This window comes from Triturus cristatus, chromosome 11 (assembly GCF_964204655.1).
Source record: "Triturus cristatus chromosome 11, aTriCri1.1, whole genome shotgun sequence".
Classification (NCBI taxonomy): Eukaryota; Metazoa; Chordata; class Amphibia; order Caudata; family Salamandridae; genus Triturus; species Triturus cristatus.
This window is the reverse complement of record NC_140594.1, coordinates 132808564-132822733: the sequence shown is the minus strand read 5'-3', so window position 1 is coordinate 132822733 and position 14170 is coordinate 132808564. Positions and strand designations below refer to the sequence as shown.

At 49.4% G+C, this 14170-nt stretch overlaps 1 protein-coding gene across 2 annotated transcripts in view; it reads right to left on the bottom strand.

Annotated features, from left to right (window-relative positions):
• The window catches only part of PXN (paxillin), a 339773-nt gene that overhangs the window by 63986 nt on the left and 261617 nt on the right, over positions 1-14170 (bottom strand). For both annotated transcript variants that reach the window (XM_085634086.1, XM_085634087.1), the window contains exons 11-12: positions 14002-14124; positions 13445-13615 (exon numbers count right to left, since the gene is read on the bottom strand). In XM_085634086.1, the coding sequence (XP_085490212.1) occupies positions 13445-13615; positions 14002-14124 (294 nt within the window). The remainder of the gene's footprint in view (positions 1-13444; positions 13616-14001; positions 14125-14170) is intronic.

The window sequence follows — 14170 nt, the reverse complement described above, 5'->3', positions numbered from 1 at the left end:
ATCCTGGGACCCTTTCTCCCTTATATTGATAGCATGGAAGGCCTCTTCTAGGTGTTTCCCAAAAATGGCCTCTTCATCATATGGTAGGTCCAAGATCTTGTTCTGGACCTCAAGGTGAAACGAGGTAGCTTTGAGCCATCCTTGGCGTCTTAGAAGTGCAGCGCCTGCTAAATGCCAGAATCCCGCGATGGCAACATCCATAGCACAATCAATGAGTTTTCTGGATGTGCGCTCCCACTCGAATAGGGCCATTTTGGCTTCCTCCCTGACATTCTCTGGCAGGTGATTGATATAAGGAGCAATATCTGACCACATTTGTCGAACGTACCTCCCTAATATTGCCAAGGAGCTGGCCGCCCTCACTGTTAGCGCTGACATGGAAGAAAAATGCTTGCCAATTGAGTCTAGGCGTCCGCCAACCTTATCCTGGGGTGCCGAGAGTGGTGCCAATGGATTTTTACAGCATTGAGCTGCTTGCATGACCACAGAGTCCGGTTTAGGGTGTCCCAAGAGACATGCAGGAGCGTTCTCAGGGACTTTATACTTCTTATCGAGGTGTGGGAAAACCACCGGCATAGAAGCTGGGGTTGTCATGATTTGAACATCCTCTTCCCAAATGTAATCAATTATAGGTATGGCCCTGACAGATTTGCAGAATTGTTCTTTAAAGTCGTATAGAAAACTGTCTGACTGTTTTGTTGCCAATGGTAGAGCAAATCTCTTTGCTGCCCTTCTCATGGAAGCTGTGTAATCCTCCTACAACCTCTGGGGGAGAAGCCGCCGAAGGGGATGTTGGCGATGAAGGGAGCAGCAACATATAATCATTGCATTCTTTTGCGGGGTCACAGTGGTCGCCCTCTTCCATGTCTTCGTCAAATATTAATGACTCTTGGAAGGAGCAGTCTGCGGCGTGCGTGGAATTGGCGCTCCTTTCATGAACCAGTTTGGCCCAGTTCAGGTGCACTTGACTCCTACTCTGACGCAATACTACACAAAGGAGAAGGGAGTATCCACCCCGCTGTCCAGCTCCTCCAGGTGGCCACTTGATTCTGCCATGGTGTATTTTGGCCCTTTGGAGCATCTGCCTGGCTAGGCCATCTGAGTAGCGCCCCTGCCCCCCACCCCTCTCCCGATAGATGGATCACCACAGAAGAGGTCTTTCCCCTTTTTACAGTAACTTAAGGGCTCCTCAGAGGGTGGGTCCTTAGATTCGTGCCAACAACCTTCAAGATCCGACTGCTGGAGGACACTGGAACTCTGTTTCTTAGAGCCAGGACTAAAGACATGACTGCTCTCGGTGGGAAGATTCCTGCTGCAATTTTGTCTCCACTCTCGTCAAGTTTCTGCAACTCCATGGCAATGCATCCTCCGAGTCAGCAAAGACTCTAAATGTGGTCTCTTTTTTTAAATAATTACTATGATAGACTACTAAACTAAGAGGCCTAGGCCTTTTCTAGTCTATACTATCATTATATTGCTTTATTAAGATAACCGGGGACTCCTATCTCGACGACTAGGAAGGGTTCAAGCATGCGAATCTATGAAAGTACCAACACTGGGGGAAGGTTCTGTTTTAAAGGCACAGACGGTCGCTGCATTCTATCCAAGTAACTGTGTATACCTCAGTTTGAGGAAAAGTGATTGCAACTGGGTTCCAATGCTAATTGGAATATCAAGGTGTGCATTTCATACAACTCTTTGCAATTCTTTTATTAAATAGACAGATGTTTGTTTCAGAAAGAGAAATATTTTTCATTTTCTTGACTTGACAGTATGTTAATCCCTCATTACCTAGGGAAAGGGGTGGGGTGGAGTGAGGCCATCAAGCGAGTTTTCCCTGAACTGCTAACTGTGCAAAGAATGCTGCCATTTTATTTTCCTTAAAGCATAGACATGTTTGATCTAGAAGACTATTGATTAGGTTTTCGTTTCTAAAATACCATGTGGGACAAACTTCTAGCATTCATCACCAACAGCTTCAGAGGTTAACTGTGAGGAAACCGCAGTACTTGGTCTGACCTGGATCTACTGTTGAGTCAGGCTTGCATGTTATCCCCTCTATCTCATACATACATATTAAATGGGACTATGAGTCAAAGGCTATATAATGCCTATAATTCACAGAGACATGTACTTGGTCTCTGTCGGATTGAATCTGTCATAGCAACAAACGTACAGTTACTTACCAGATGGTGTAGTTTTGCAGCTTGAGGTTTGTCTAGATTCACATGCTGTGCATTATTCAGCTATCTAGTGGTTGGGTTCGGAATGCTTCTAAAAAACGATGTGTTTCTACTCTTTGTTTTCTTGTTGTTGGTGGGCATCGATGTACCTCCATTTGATGTCCCCTAGTGACGTTTTTGTGCTTCCTCCGGATCCTTGGGTCGCCATCTTCAAATTACTATTTTTCGCTTTCTTTACCTCCTCATCTTCATTTGCGTAGGAGGGTGGGATCGCTTGTGAATTCAGGAAATTCTTCAAGCTACAGAACTACATCCACAGGTAAGAAACTATACATTTTGCAGCATGAATCTTTAGGAGTCATATGCTGTGCATCGATTTTGTAGCGGTTTGTTACTACAGTGGTGGTTGAGTTTAAGATGTGCACTGATTTGATGTTGTAAAACCCTTTGTCCTACTTGAGCTCCCTTGTTCATCTGAATATCTACACAACAGTGCTTTGTTAACGTGTGCACTGATGACCATCTTGCTGCCATACAAATGTCTTGTAGCGGTATATTTTCTAAAAAGGCAATATGGTTGCTCCCTTTTTTCTTGTTGAATGCGCTTTTGGGGTCTTTTGTAATGTGTCTCCTGCATTCTTGTGGCACAACTATCCATCGTGCAATTGTGTACTTGGTAACTGGTCTTCCTAGAAAACTTTCAGCAAATTATATAAATAGGGGTTTTGTTTTCCTGTCAGCCGTTGTTCTTTCGATGTAGTACATTACTGCACGTCTAGCGTCCAGAGTATGTAATATTCTTTCTGCCTGCGTTTTTTTTAAAAACTTGGTATCTGTATACTTTGCTTCATGTGGAGTTGAGGTAACCTTTGGCATGAATTGAGGGTCAGTTCTCATGGTATTTAGGTCTTTGTGGACTTGAAAGAAAGGTTCCTGTAAGGTGAGTAAGTTGAGTGCTTGTATTTCACTAACTCCGCGTAGTGATGTTATGGCCACTAAAAAGGCAGTCTTTAGTGTGAGCATTTGTAATGTAGCCTTGTGTAACGGTTCAAATGGAGCCTTCATGAACGGAGTGACCACAATATTTAAATTTCATGTAGGTGAGGGTACCTTCTTTATAGGTGCAATTCTTTTTGCTACTTCAAGGAACTGCTCAATGACAGGTGACGTGAAGAAGCTTCTTTTAATGTGACCCCTACTGTATGCAATTATTGTTGCTAAATGAACCTTCAAGGATTCATAAGCCAATTTGCAGTCAAGAAGATGTGTTAAGTACCTCAGTACTGTATTATCTTTTGGGACCTTTTTCAATAATCCTTCTTTTAGACACCAAAGTGAGTAACTTTTCAATTTAGCTATATAACATGTTCAAGTAGTTGGTTTTCTTGCTTCTATTAAGACTAGCACTGATTTTTATGACATCAAATTCTAAGTCTTCAGGAGCTATGCTGCTTGGATGAAGCGGTCCTCCTTCTTGTATTGATAACAGATCTTGTCTGTTTGGTAATTTGTGAATCATTCCTTGAGATAGTTCTATTAGTTCTGAGAACCATGTTTGTCCCACCTACCGTGGTGAAATTAGTATCAGTCATGCTGCCTGTTTTGCATTTGTTGATAACCTTGTGAAGTAGTGGTATCGTTGGAAAGGCACACGCAAATATCCCTAACCAATCTATCCACAGTGAATTCCCATGGACTGGTGGCAGTATTATCTGGATACAAAGCGTTGGCATTTTGTGTTCTGAGGTGTTGCAAACAGATCTATCTCTGGTGTTCCCCATTTCTGAAATATTTCTGTGGGTACTGATTGGTTCAGTTCCCATTCGTGAGACCATGACGCTTGTATGCTCAGTCTGTCTGCTTTGACATCGTCCTTCCCTGGCAGGTGGACTGCTAAAATCTCCATTTTCCATTGAAGAGCCCAATTTCACATCTCATGTGCTAGTTTTGACAGTGGTAGAGACAGTGTCTCGCCCGGCTTGTTTATGTAATACATGGTGGTTGTGTTGTCCGTTTGTATCAGTATTGTCTTTCCCCATAGCTCCTTTCTGAAACGCTCTTAAGGCTAGGAATACTGTTTTTAGTTCTAGTATGTTGATGTGTACTACATCCTGATCTTTCCAGACTCCCCTTACTTTGAGACTGTTCATGTGCGCTCCCCATCTTCTCTGTGAGGCGTCTGTTGTTGCGGTTACAGTTGGAGATGGTTGTGTAAATGTTCTTCCTTGCGTTATATTTGACCTGTTCCACCATGCCATCTCCTCCTGCATACTTTGTGTGACAACAACTAGATCTTCCCAACTCCCCGTTGTCTGTGACCATTGAACTTGTAGCCATTCCTGAAACTCTTACCCTGAACTGAATTTATTCTGGCCCCAAAGAACATTTTCTCTTGTACTGGTGAAGACTTTTCAATGTGTATTGAGAATACGAGCTGGAATAGAGTTCTTATTACTTGCTGAATATGAGCTTTGCATCTCTTGTAGGAGTATGCCCTTACCTGCCAGGTATGGGTAAACATGTATGCCCGCCTTCAAAGGAGTGCTGCTACTGCTGCTAGACACATTGTGAATACTCTTGATGCCGACTTTATTCCGAATGCTAGCACTTTGAAATGAAGTGTCTTTTGTCTACCAAAAATGTGAGGAAGTTTTTGTGATTTCTGTTCATAAGGATGTGTAAATAAGCAGCCTTTAAGTCTATTGTTGCCATACAATCCCATACTTGTAGTTTCATCTCTTGCAGAGTTGTCATCTTGAGTTTTTATATATTTATTCAGAAATCTTAGGTCCAGGATAGGAAGTAGTGCCCCGTCTATCTTTGGAATGAGCTTATATGTTGTGTAATTTCCATTGCTTTCTTTAGCACCAATTCTATTGCATCTTATGTCAACAATTCTTCTACTTCTTTGTGTAGTTGATTTGTTTCTTCTTTGCAGTGTATTTTTCTCCTTGGCCCCTTGCCTGGAGGCGTTTTGTCCAATTCTATGCAAAATCCATATTGTATTATGTTCAAAATCCATTTGTCTGAAGTGATCTTCCAACACTCCTGAAGGACATTTTTATCCTGCTTCCTACTGGTGTTGGATGTAGGAATGCTTGGAGTTGTAAGTGTGTGCTTTGTTCTTTCATCTCTCTTGCTAACACACTCCTTGATTTGATTGGTGTGCATAATGTGCTTGTTGGTAAGTCACTTGCTTGCAGGGGATGTTCCCTGCCCTTTGTGGTTGTCCTGGTCCACGTGGATGTCAGCGAAAGGACTGCCCTTCCCACTGGTACTGCCAACCTTGTGGTTGCTGGTATGACTGATTTCCTCCCTGAAATATTTGTTGGGCGGTTGCCTGATGGAGAGTCCCTCTACCTAAAGGTCTTCTTGAGGGCACAGTTCCCATATGTATATTGCCTCTGAACAGTAATGCACCCCACTGATTTTGCCATCTCATTATTCACTTTCAACTGGTTCAGTGGATCATCTACTGCACTTCCGAACAGGTGTTCCCCAATAAATCATACATTTAAGATGTTGTTTTGGACTTCCGGTTTGAAACCCGAACTGTGTAGCCATGCCTGTCTTCTTTCTGTGATGCCAATCATTATTTGTCTGTTTGAAGTATCCGCAACATCTAGAGCTGATTTCAAGCAGGTGTCGGCAGTATTTTTTCAAACCTCTACCAGATGGGCTGCTCTCTTTTGATACTGTTCTCCTATCTCTTCCCAATGTTGATAGGCGTGGAGGTTGAGCAACACATTTGAAGAACAAGTTACTTACCTTCGGTAACGATGTATCTGTAAGAAACATTAGTTAGTTAGATTCCTCACCTTAGAATATCCCCAGGCGTCAGACTGGATCCGGAAGATTTTTCGTCAGCAATACCCCTTGCGCGTCGCTAGGCGTCGTCTGCGGCTCCGCGTCCGTCGTCTGCGTCGTGCGCCGGAATGACATCGGAGTACTTAGACGCCGCCCTGGCGCGCTGACGTCAGTTCTTGTACATAGCTTTCCGCGCCAGGAACGCAGAGCCATGCAAAGACCGACACTGGTGCCAAAAAGAAAATCTAGGGGCCTGAAAAGGATAACCTTAACCCTAGATGTCAGTTCGCAGAACGGGGAGGATGGGTGGGTCGGTGAGGAATCTAACTAACTAATGTTTCTTACAGATACATCGTTACCGAAGGTAAGTAACTTGTTCATCTGAAAGAAACACGTTAGTTAGATTCCTCACCTTAGAATAGATACCCAAGCAATACCATCCCCGGTGGTGGGTCTGCGAACCAAGATCACACCAGAAAGTCCTGGAGGACAGAACGGCCAAAGAAGCCATCCCTCCGGACTTGGCTGTCAAGGCAATAATGCCTGGCAAACGTGTGTAGCGAAGCCCACGTCGCCGCCTGACAGATGTCCTGCAAAGGGACACCCCGTCCCAAAGCAGTAGTAGCCGCTGTGGCCCGAGTGGAGTGGGCGCGCAGCGCAACAGGAGGGTCCTTTTTTGCCAAGGAGTAACAAATTTTGATGCACAAAACGACCCACCGAGAGATGGTCCGTTTGTGCACCGCTTTCCCCTTCTTAGCACCCACGTATCCAACAAAAAGTTGGTCGTCCACCCGGAACTGCTTTGTGCGGTCCAGATAAAAGGAGAGCGCACGTTTTGGGTCCAGACGGTGGAGCCTCTCTTCCTCTTTGGAAGGATGCGGAGGCGGAAAGAAGGTGGGCAAGGTGACAGACTGCCCAAGATGAAATGGAGTCACCACTTTCGGAAGAAAGGAGGGACAAGGCCGAAGAACCACCTTGTCCGGATGAACAGACAGAAAAGGAGGCTTTGAAGATAAAGCCTGGAGCTCACTCACCCGTCTAGCCGAGGTGATGGCTACCAGAAAAGCAGTCTTAAGAGTCAGAAGACGAAGAGGACAATTGTGAAGAGGCTCGAAGGGAGCGCACATCAGGAATGTCAAGACAAGATTCAAGTCCCACTGAGGCATTACAAAAGGGACAGGAGGGAACGTGTGAGTAATGCCTTTTAGAAAGCGTGTAACTACAGGGGACTTGAAAAGAGAAGGCTGATCAGGAAGCCGCAAGAAGGCAGAGATGGCAGCAAGATAACCTTTCAGGGTGCCCAGGGCAGAGCCCTGCCGGGCCAAAGAAAGAAGAAAGAGGAGAACCTCGGAAAGAGGGGCGGAAAGGGGATCCACAGCCTTTGCTGTGCACCATGCCACAAATTTGTTCCACCGGCAGGCGTATACCGTCTTTGTGGAGGGACGCCTGGCTGCCAGAATGATATCACAGACTTCAGGAGGCAAGTCAAATGGCATCAACTGCCGCCGCTCAATCTCCACGCATGGAGGTGGAGGCTGGACAGGTTCGGGTGGAGGACCGTCCCCTGCTGCTGCGACAGAAGATCCTCCCGAAGGGGCAGACGTATCGGAGGATCGGTCAGCATACTGAGTAGCTCGGGATACCAGTACCTTCGTGCCCAATCCGGAGCCACCAAGATGACTTGGGCCCGGTCGTGCCTGATCTTCTTCAGCACTCTGGGCAGAAGTGGTATAGGCGGAAAGGCGTACAACAGACCGCAACTCCACTCGTGACGAAAAGCGTCGCCGAGCGAGTGCCGCCTTGGAAATTCCAACGCGCAGAACTGCTGACATTGCGCATTCTCTTCGGTGGCGAATAAATCTAACCAAGGCTCTCCCCACTGCTGAAAGAGACCTTGCGCCACTTCGGAGTTCAGACGCCATTCGTGATCCATCATGCACCGGCGGCTGAGTTCGTCTGCTCTGGCGTTCAGAGAGCCCGCCAGATGTTGAACCACCAGGGTGACGCCCTGGTGTTCCAGCCATGTCCAGAGGCGCAGAGCCTCCTGACAAAGGGTCCACGACCCCACCCCGCCCTGTTTGTTGCAATACCACATGGCGGTGGTGTTGTCCGTGAACACCTGCACGACACTTCCCCTGACAGAGGGAAGGAAGGCTTTCAGTGCAAGTCGGATCGCTCTCAACTCCAACAGGTTGATGTGGAGACGAGACTCCGCCGGAGACCAGAGGCCTCTGATCTCCGCCTCTCCCATATGGCCACCCCATCCCAGGAGGGACGCATCCGTCACTACGACATGCTCCGGTTGGGGAAGGGAGAGGCTCTTGCCCTTGACCCAATCGCGGTCCGTGAGCCACCACTGCAACTGCTGTGCAGTGCCCTCCGAGATCAAGACATGGTCGGACAGGTTGCCGTGATGCTGGGCCCACTGAAACTTCAGGTCCCACTGCAGAGCCCGCATGCGCCGCCTGGCGTGATGCACTAGTAGGATGCAGGAGGCCATCAGCCCCAGAAGCCGCAACACTAGCCTGACCGAAACCCAGGATAGAGGCCGAAAGATGGGAATCAGGGCCTGTATATCCCGGACCCGCTGTTCCGGTGGATGGACCCGGAACTGCGCCGAATCGAGAACCGCTCCGATGAAGAGGAGCTTTTGAGAGGGACTCAGGTGTGACTTCGGCACGTTGATGGAAAACCCCAGCAAATGCAGGAGATCCGCCGTAGTCTGGAGGTGGGAGACGACTGTCTGGGGCGAGCCCGCCTTCAACAACCAGTCGTCGAGATAGGGGAAGACTGGAACCCCTGATCTGCGCAGATGAGCTGCGACCACCGCCATCACTTTCGTGAACACCCGAGGGGCACTGGTGAGGCCGAAGGGGAGCACGGTAAACTGAAAGTGCTCTTGGCCCACCGTAAACCGCAGGTAACGCCGGTGGGCCGGCAGGACGGGAATGTGGAAATATGCGTCCTGCAAGTCCAACGCTACCATCCAGTCTCCGGGGTCTAGGGCAGCTAGAACCTGAGCCAAAGTCAACATCTTGAACCTTTCCTTTCGGAGGAAGGCATTGACGTTCCGGAGGTCTAAGATAGGGCGTAGGCCCCCTTTGCCCTTCTTGGGAACCAGAAAGTAGTGGGAATAACAACCACGACCTACTTCTGGACTCGGAACGCGCTCGACGGCCCCCTTGGCCAAGAGGCCCGAAACTTCCTCGTGGAGAAGATTCAAATGATCCCCCGAGATACGGTGGTGCTGCGGTGGCATGGCTGGAGGGGTCGTCTCGAAGGGGAGGGAGTAGCCCCTTCGGACGATTTGCAGCACCCACCTGTCCGATGTGATGGACCGCCAGTGGAGCAGGTGATGGCGAACTCTGCCGCCCACTGGCGTGGAATGGGCCTGAAAGCTCGGACTAGGAAGGCTTTGAGGCAGATGCTGCCGGGGTGGATGTGGGCTGACCTCGTCGTCCTCCAGAACCGCCATGGTTCTGCGGCTGGTGGCTAGGCGCACGTGAGGAGGCACCCCTTCCTTGGCCACGAAAGGGGCGAAAGGCGGAAGATTGCGACCGCGGGGCAGAGAGGCCCAAGGACTTGGCCGTAGCCCGGGAGTCCTTAAAGCGGTTCAGCGCACTGTCCGCCTTCTCGCCAAACAGGCGAGTGCCATCAAAGGGCATGTCCATGAGAGTGCTCTGGACATCACCCGAAAATGACGTGGACCGCAGCCAGGCGTGACTTCTAAGCGCCACTGTGGTAGAAATGGCCCTACCCAGCGAGTCCGTGGTGTCAAGCCCACATCGGATTGCATGTCGTGCTGCATCCCTCCCATCGGCCAGAGCCTGGGTAAGCCGTGTCCGGGCCTCCTCCGGACACAGGGGCAGCACGTCCTCCACCGTATCCCACAGAGAGTGGGAATAACGGTCCAAGAGACAAGCGGTGTTTAAAGACCGCAGGCCCAAACTAAGGGAAGAGAACAGCTTCTTGCCAAACTGTTCTAGCCTCTTGGAATCCCGGTCCGGCGGGGCGGTCGGGAAAGAGGATTGGGAGGTGGAGGCCTGGATAACCAGGCTCTCAGGGGTAGGGTGTTGGGACAGGAAACTGGGGTCGCCCGGAGCAGGGCGGTGGCGCCTGGCGACGTTCCTGTCCACAGGAGGAACTGTGGAGGGCTTGGACCAGGTGCCCTGCAGAACGTCAATGAGGGCCTCATTGAATGGCAGCAGAGGCTCAGTGGAGCTTGCTGCAGACTGAAGCACCTCAGTAAGGACGTTAGTCCTCACAGCCATGGCAGGCAGCTCGAGCCCAAGGGCTGCGGCCGCCTTGCGCAGCACCACAGAGAAAGCAGCGCCCTCCTCCGAAGCCACAGTCGGAGGAGAGACGAATCCAGTGTCTGGAGAGGTATCCAGGCCACTGGCCTCCCCCAGTTCATCTGCCCAGTCCAGGGACAGTTGGGCCTGAGCGGCCATAGGATCCTCGGATCCCTCCCAGTTGTCCCCATCATCCGACTCCTGGTATAGAGGAGAAAGTAACGGAGCCGGGCGGTAGACATAATGTGTCTCTAGCGGCGCCGATCTCGGCGTCCATCGACGTCGGACCGGCGCCGGGCCCGGAGTGGGACTGAACCGGGGCTCGACGTCGAGCGGAGTCTACGTCGGCGTCGGGGGTGGTACCGGTGTCGACGCCGGCGGAGGAGGCGTGACGAGGTCGACCGGCATCGACGGGGACTCGAGAACGGGTCCCTCGGGCGCTTGCGGCGTCGAGGACGGAGCCGTCAACGGCGCCGGGGCCGGAGCCACCGGCAGGCAAGGCAGCCCAGGCGGGTCCGTGGGGCCCGAAGGCGCACCAGCGGGTGCCGACGGCGGAGCCAGGTTCCTCATGGCCGAGAGGAAGGCACTGACTTCCGCCGGCGTCGCGTTAGTCCCAGGGACCGGAGGGTATGGGGACGGGCGCGGCGCCTGCGGCTCCGCCGGAGCCGCGGGGGTGGAACCACCCTGACCCTCGGCCGAGTCGCACGACCGGCGAGGGGAGTCCGAAGATCGATGTCGCCTCTTGGACTTCTTGGAATGCTTCGACTTACCCGAAGACTTGGATCCCGACGACCGATGGTGAGTGGCGAATCTCGAGAAGCTTACGGGACCGCTCCCGTCTAGCCTTCGAGGTCAGGGCCTTACAGTCCGAGCACGACTCCGCGTCGTGGTCGAGGCCCAAGCAGTACAGGCACCGGCGGTGATGGTCCGTAACCGACATCAGGCGGTTACAGTCAGCACAGGCTTTAAAACCAGGCATCCTACCGGCACCGGAGTCGATTGACAGGATCAAAAAGGATCAAAAAGTTAGTCAAAAATTGACTAAAGGGGTAGCTCTCCCGGATCTGCGCTTACTGGCGCGGAAAAAAGAAGAACTGACGTCAGCGCGCGAGGGCAGCGTCTAAGTACTCAGATGACGTCATTCCGGCGCATGACGCTGAACGCGGAGCCGCAGACGACGCCTAGCGACGCGCAAGGGGTATTGCTGACGAAAAATCTTCCGGATCCAGTCTGACGCCTGGGATATTAAGGTGAGGAATCTAACTAACGTGTTTCTTTCAGATTTTGCAATGCGCCATTGGTTTGCCGTACTCCTCTCTACCTTTCGGCTGATAAGGTCCATCCTCTTACTCTCCCTATCTAGAGGTGGACCGGTTGTGCTTGGTACATTTGCTCTTTTCCTAGCAGTGGATGTCAAAATAGAATCTTGGACTGTACCCTTAATGTAACATGGGTCCTTGGAAGAGGGTTTATACTTCTCTGCTCGAGGAAGAACTGCTCTACATGTGGCAGGCTCTTTAAAAGCTTCCTTCTCTTGATCTAATGCACTTGGCAACATAGGGAAAAATTGATTTCTAGATTGTGTGGGCAGGAGAGTTTCTAATAGAAAACACGATGAGGCTTTTTTCCTCAAGTTAAACTCAATATCTCTCTGCTGCCTTCTTGATCACTTATTATACATCCCAAAGTCATCGGGTGGTGAAGGCCTCGAAGGATGTGCGTCAACAGTCTCTTCTGGAGAATCTGTTTTGAGATCCTGCCAATGTGTTTCTTGGTATACTGAAGACTCAGAACTCGTGTGCACCTGTTCTTCCTCATCTTCGTATAACATTTCCTCTTCCTTCTCCTCCTGTGATTCAGGAGTTTAGGGTGGCTTGAAGTCTTCGACACTTTTCTCCCCTTGCTCTGTTTTTGTCGAGTTCTTAGTACGGATTCAATTGTTTTAAATTTTCATCGAAGTCCCGTTTTCTTTTGTAAAAGACTAGCCATTTCGTTTCGAGCTTTCTCCTCTTCCTCTCTATCTCCAACGCTTGTTGTACAGCATCGAGAATTTCTGGTTTTCTCTTCATCGAAGAGGCTTTCGAACGTGGTGCTGTTGGTGAACCATGCCCCTCTGATTTTGACCGCTCCTGTTTCGACGTCGATGAGACTTTTTCCTCGACCGCCCTTCAACGTCTTGGATTTTTAAAGTCTTTACCGCTGGGGTGTCCTTTTCGATGGAACTGAGGGTGCTCTTCTCCCTGGGCACAGCTGTGGCCGTTGAGTGCTTCGATGCGGAGGTTCCCTTCTAACTCTTAGAATCAACATTTCTGGACTCCCCTAAGTTCTTTGAGTACAATGGTTATCTTACCTCTTGAGAAGTCTGTTTGCCCCGTTGTGTCTCAAAGCCCACCATCTGGATATGGGTTTCTGTCTCTCCTTCTGGTCCTTTGGCGACGTTCTTCTCCTCGTCGTTTGAAAGGCCCAAGTATCACATAGACGGTGGTATATGTTGGCCCTGCACGTTGTAGTGGGATCTCCTCTGCCTCTCTCTCTCTCTCGCCCTCAGAGTTTTTGGGGTGAACACTGAGCAAGTGTTGCAGTCATCACTTAGGTGGGTTACTAGCATATCAGATGTTAACACTTCCGGGCAAACTTGTGATGGCAATTCTTAATGAACTGGAGCAGTGTTTTCTTCATCATCACCCACAGGGAGCCCTGTCCATGCACTCTGTAGATTTGTCGAAGAGGGCCCTCACATCTCCGTAAACACTTCTCTGGTACCTCTACTGAGGTTTCCTTCTCTCCGGTTGACTTCCAATAAGATCTTTTCTATTTTTCGAGAAATTTCTCTTCCAATTGGTTAGCTCCTTCAGCGTACATCCAAACCCAATGGCAGAATAGAAATCTGAAGATGGTGACCAAAGGTGGGAGCTTCGGGAGGAAGCATGACGACGTCACCAGGGGACACCAAATGGAGGTATGTCGACCAACAACAAAGAGTAGAATGACAAAAAAGTTTAGAAATATTCCAGACACAACCACTAGATGAATAATGCACAGCATGTGAATCCAAAAAATGCTTGCGCAGCAAAAACGTGGTGTGTCATCTGGCAAATGGCAAACAATTCAACCCATGGAGAATGACTGGCTGTTTTGATAACATTAGGTACCACCACTCACCTGTCCAGCGATGGGCTTCTTACAGGCTCCACAAACACCTTTGGCAACAGTTGCTACCCCAAGTTTGTTCAAGTCGGACTGCAAACTTCCCAACATGTTGTCCAGTTGACTACCAGGTTTTGGGGGTGCAGATGGAGGGGAGCCACTACCAGCTTTCCCTTGGGCCATAAACTGAAATAGACAAAGGGCTGCAAATGAGCTATTACAAAACCAGACATTCTTGTACAAGCAAGAGTCAACCATGAGTAATAAATATCATGTTTTATGCACCCAATGCTCTCATTATCAGACTATTCTTACCACATAGTTCTGACATCAACGGCTTCAGTGTGTAAAAGGGGATGAAAACAATTTAACCTACTAGTCAATATACATTTCTTACTTGGCAAATATCCGACTTTGGTTTATGAACCCATGACGACAACTCTAACAAAACCACCTGCATTGTACCAATTTCATTCTGAATAATCCATTGAAAGAGCTAGTGCCCAGTCTACAACTTAATTACTAAGCATAATACAAATGCACACAAAATACCCATAAGATCTGATACCAACATGTGTTTGGCTCCTCCCACAAGAAGTGCTCATTGGAGGGAGAGTTTGGTCTAAAGGACTGTACAACAAGTGTTCATCCTGGAATGGAGCCCACTGAAATGGGGCCCGAGGCCCTGCAGGAGGCTATAAAAGGATATACAAATAGGGAAAATAAGTTGCACATAAAAGA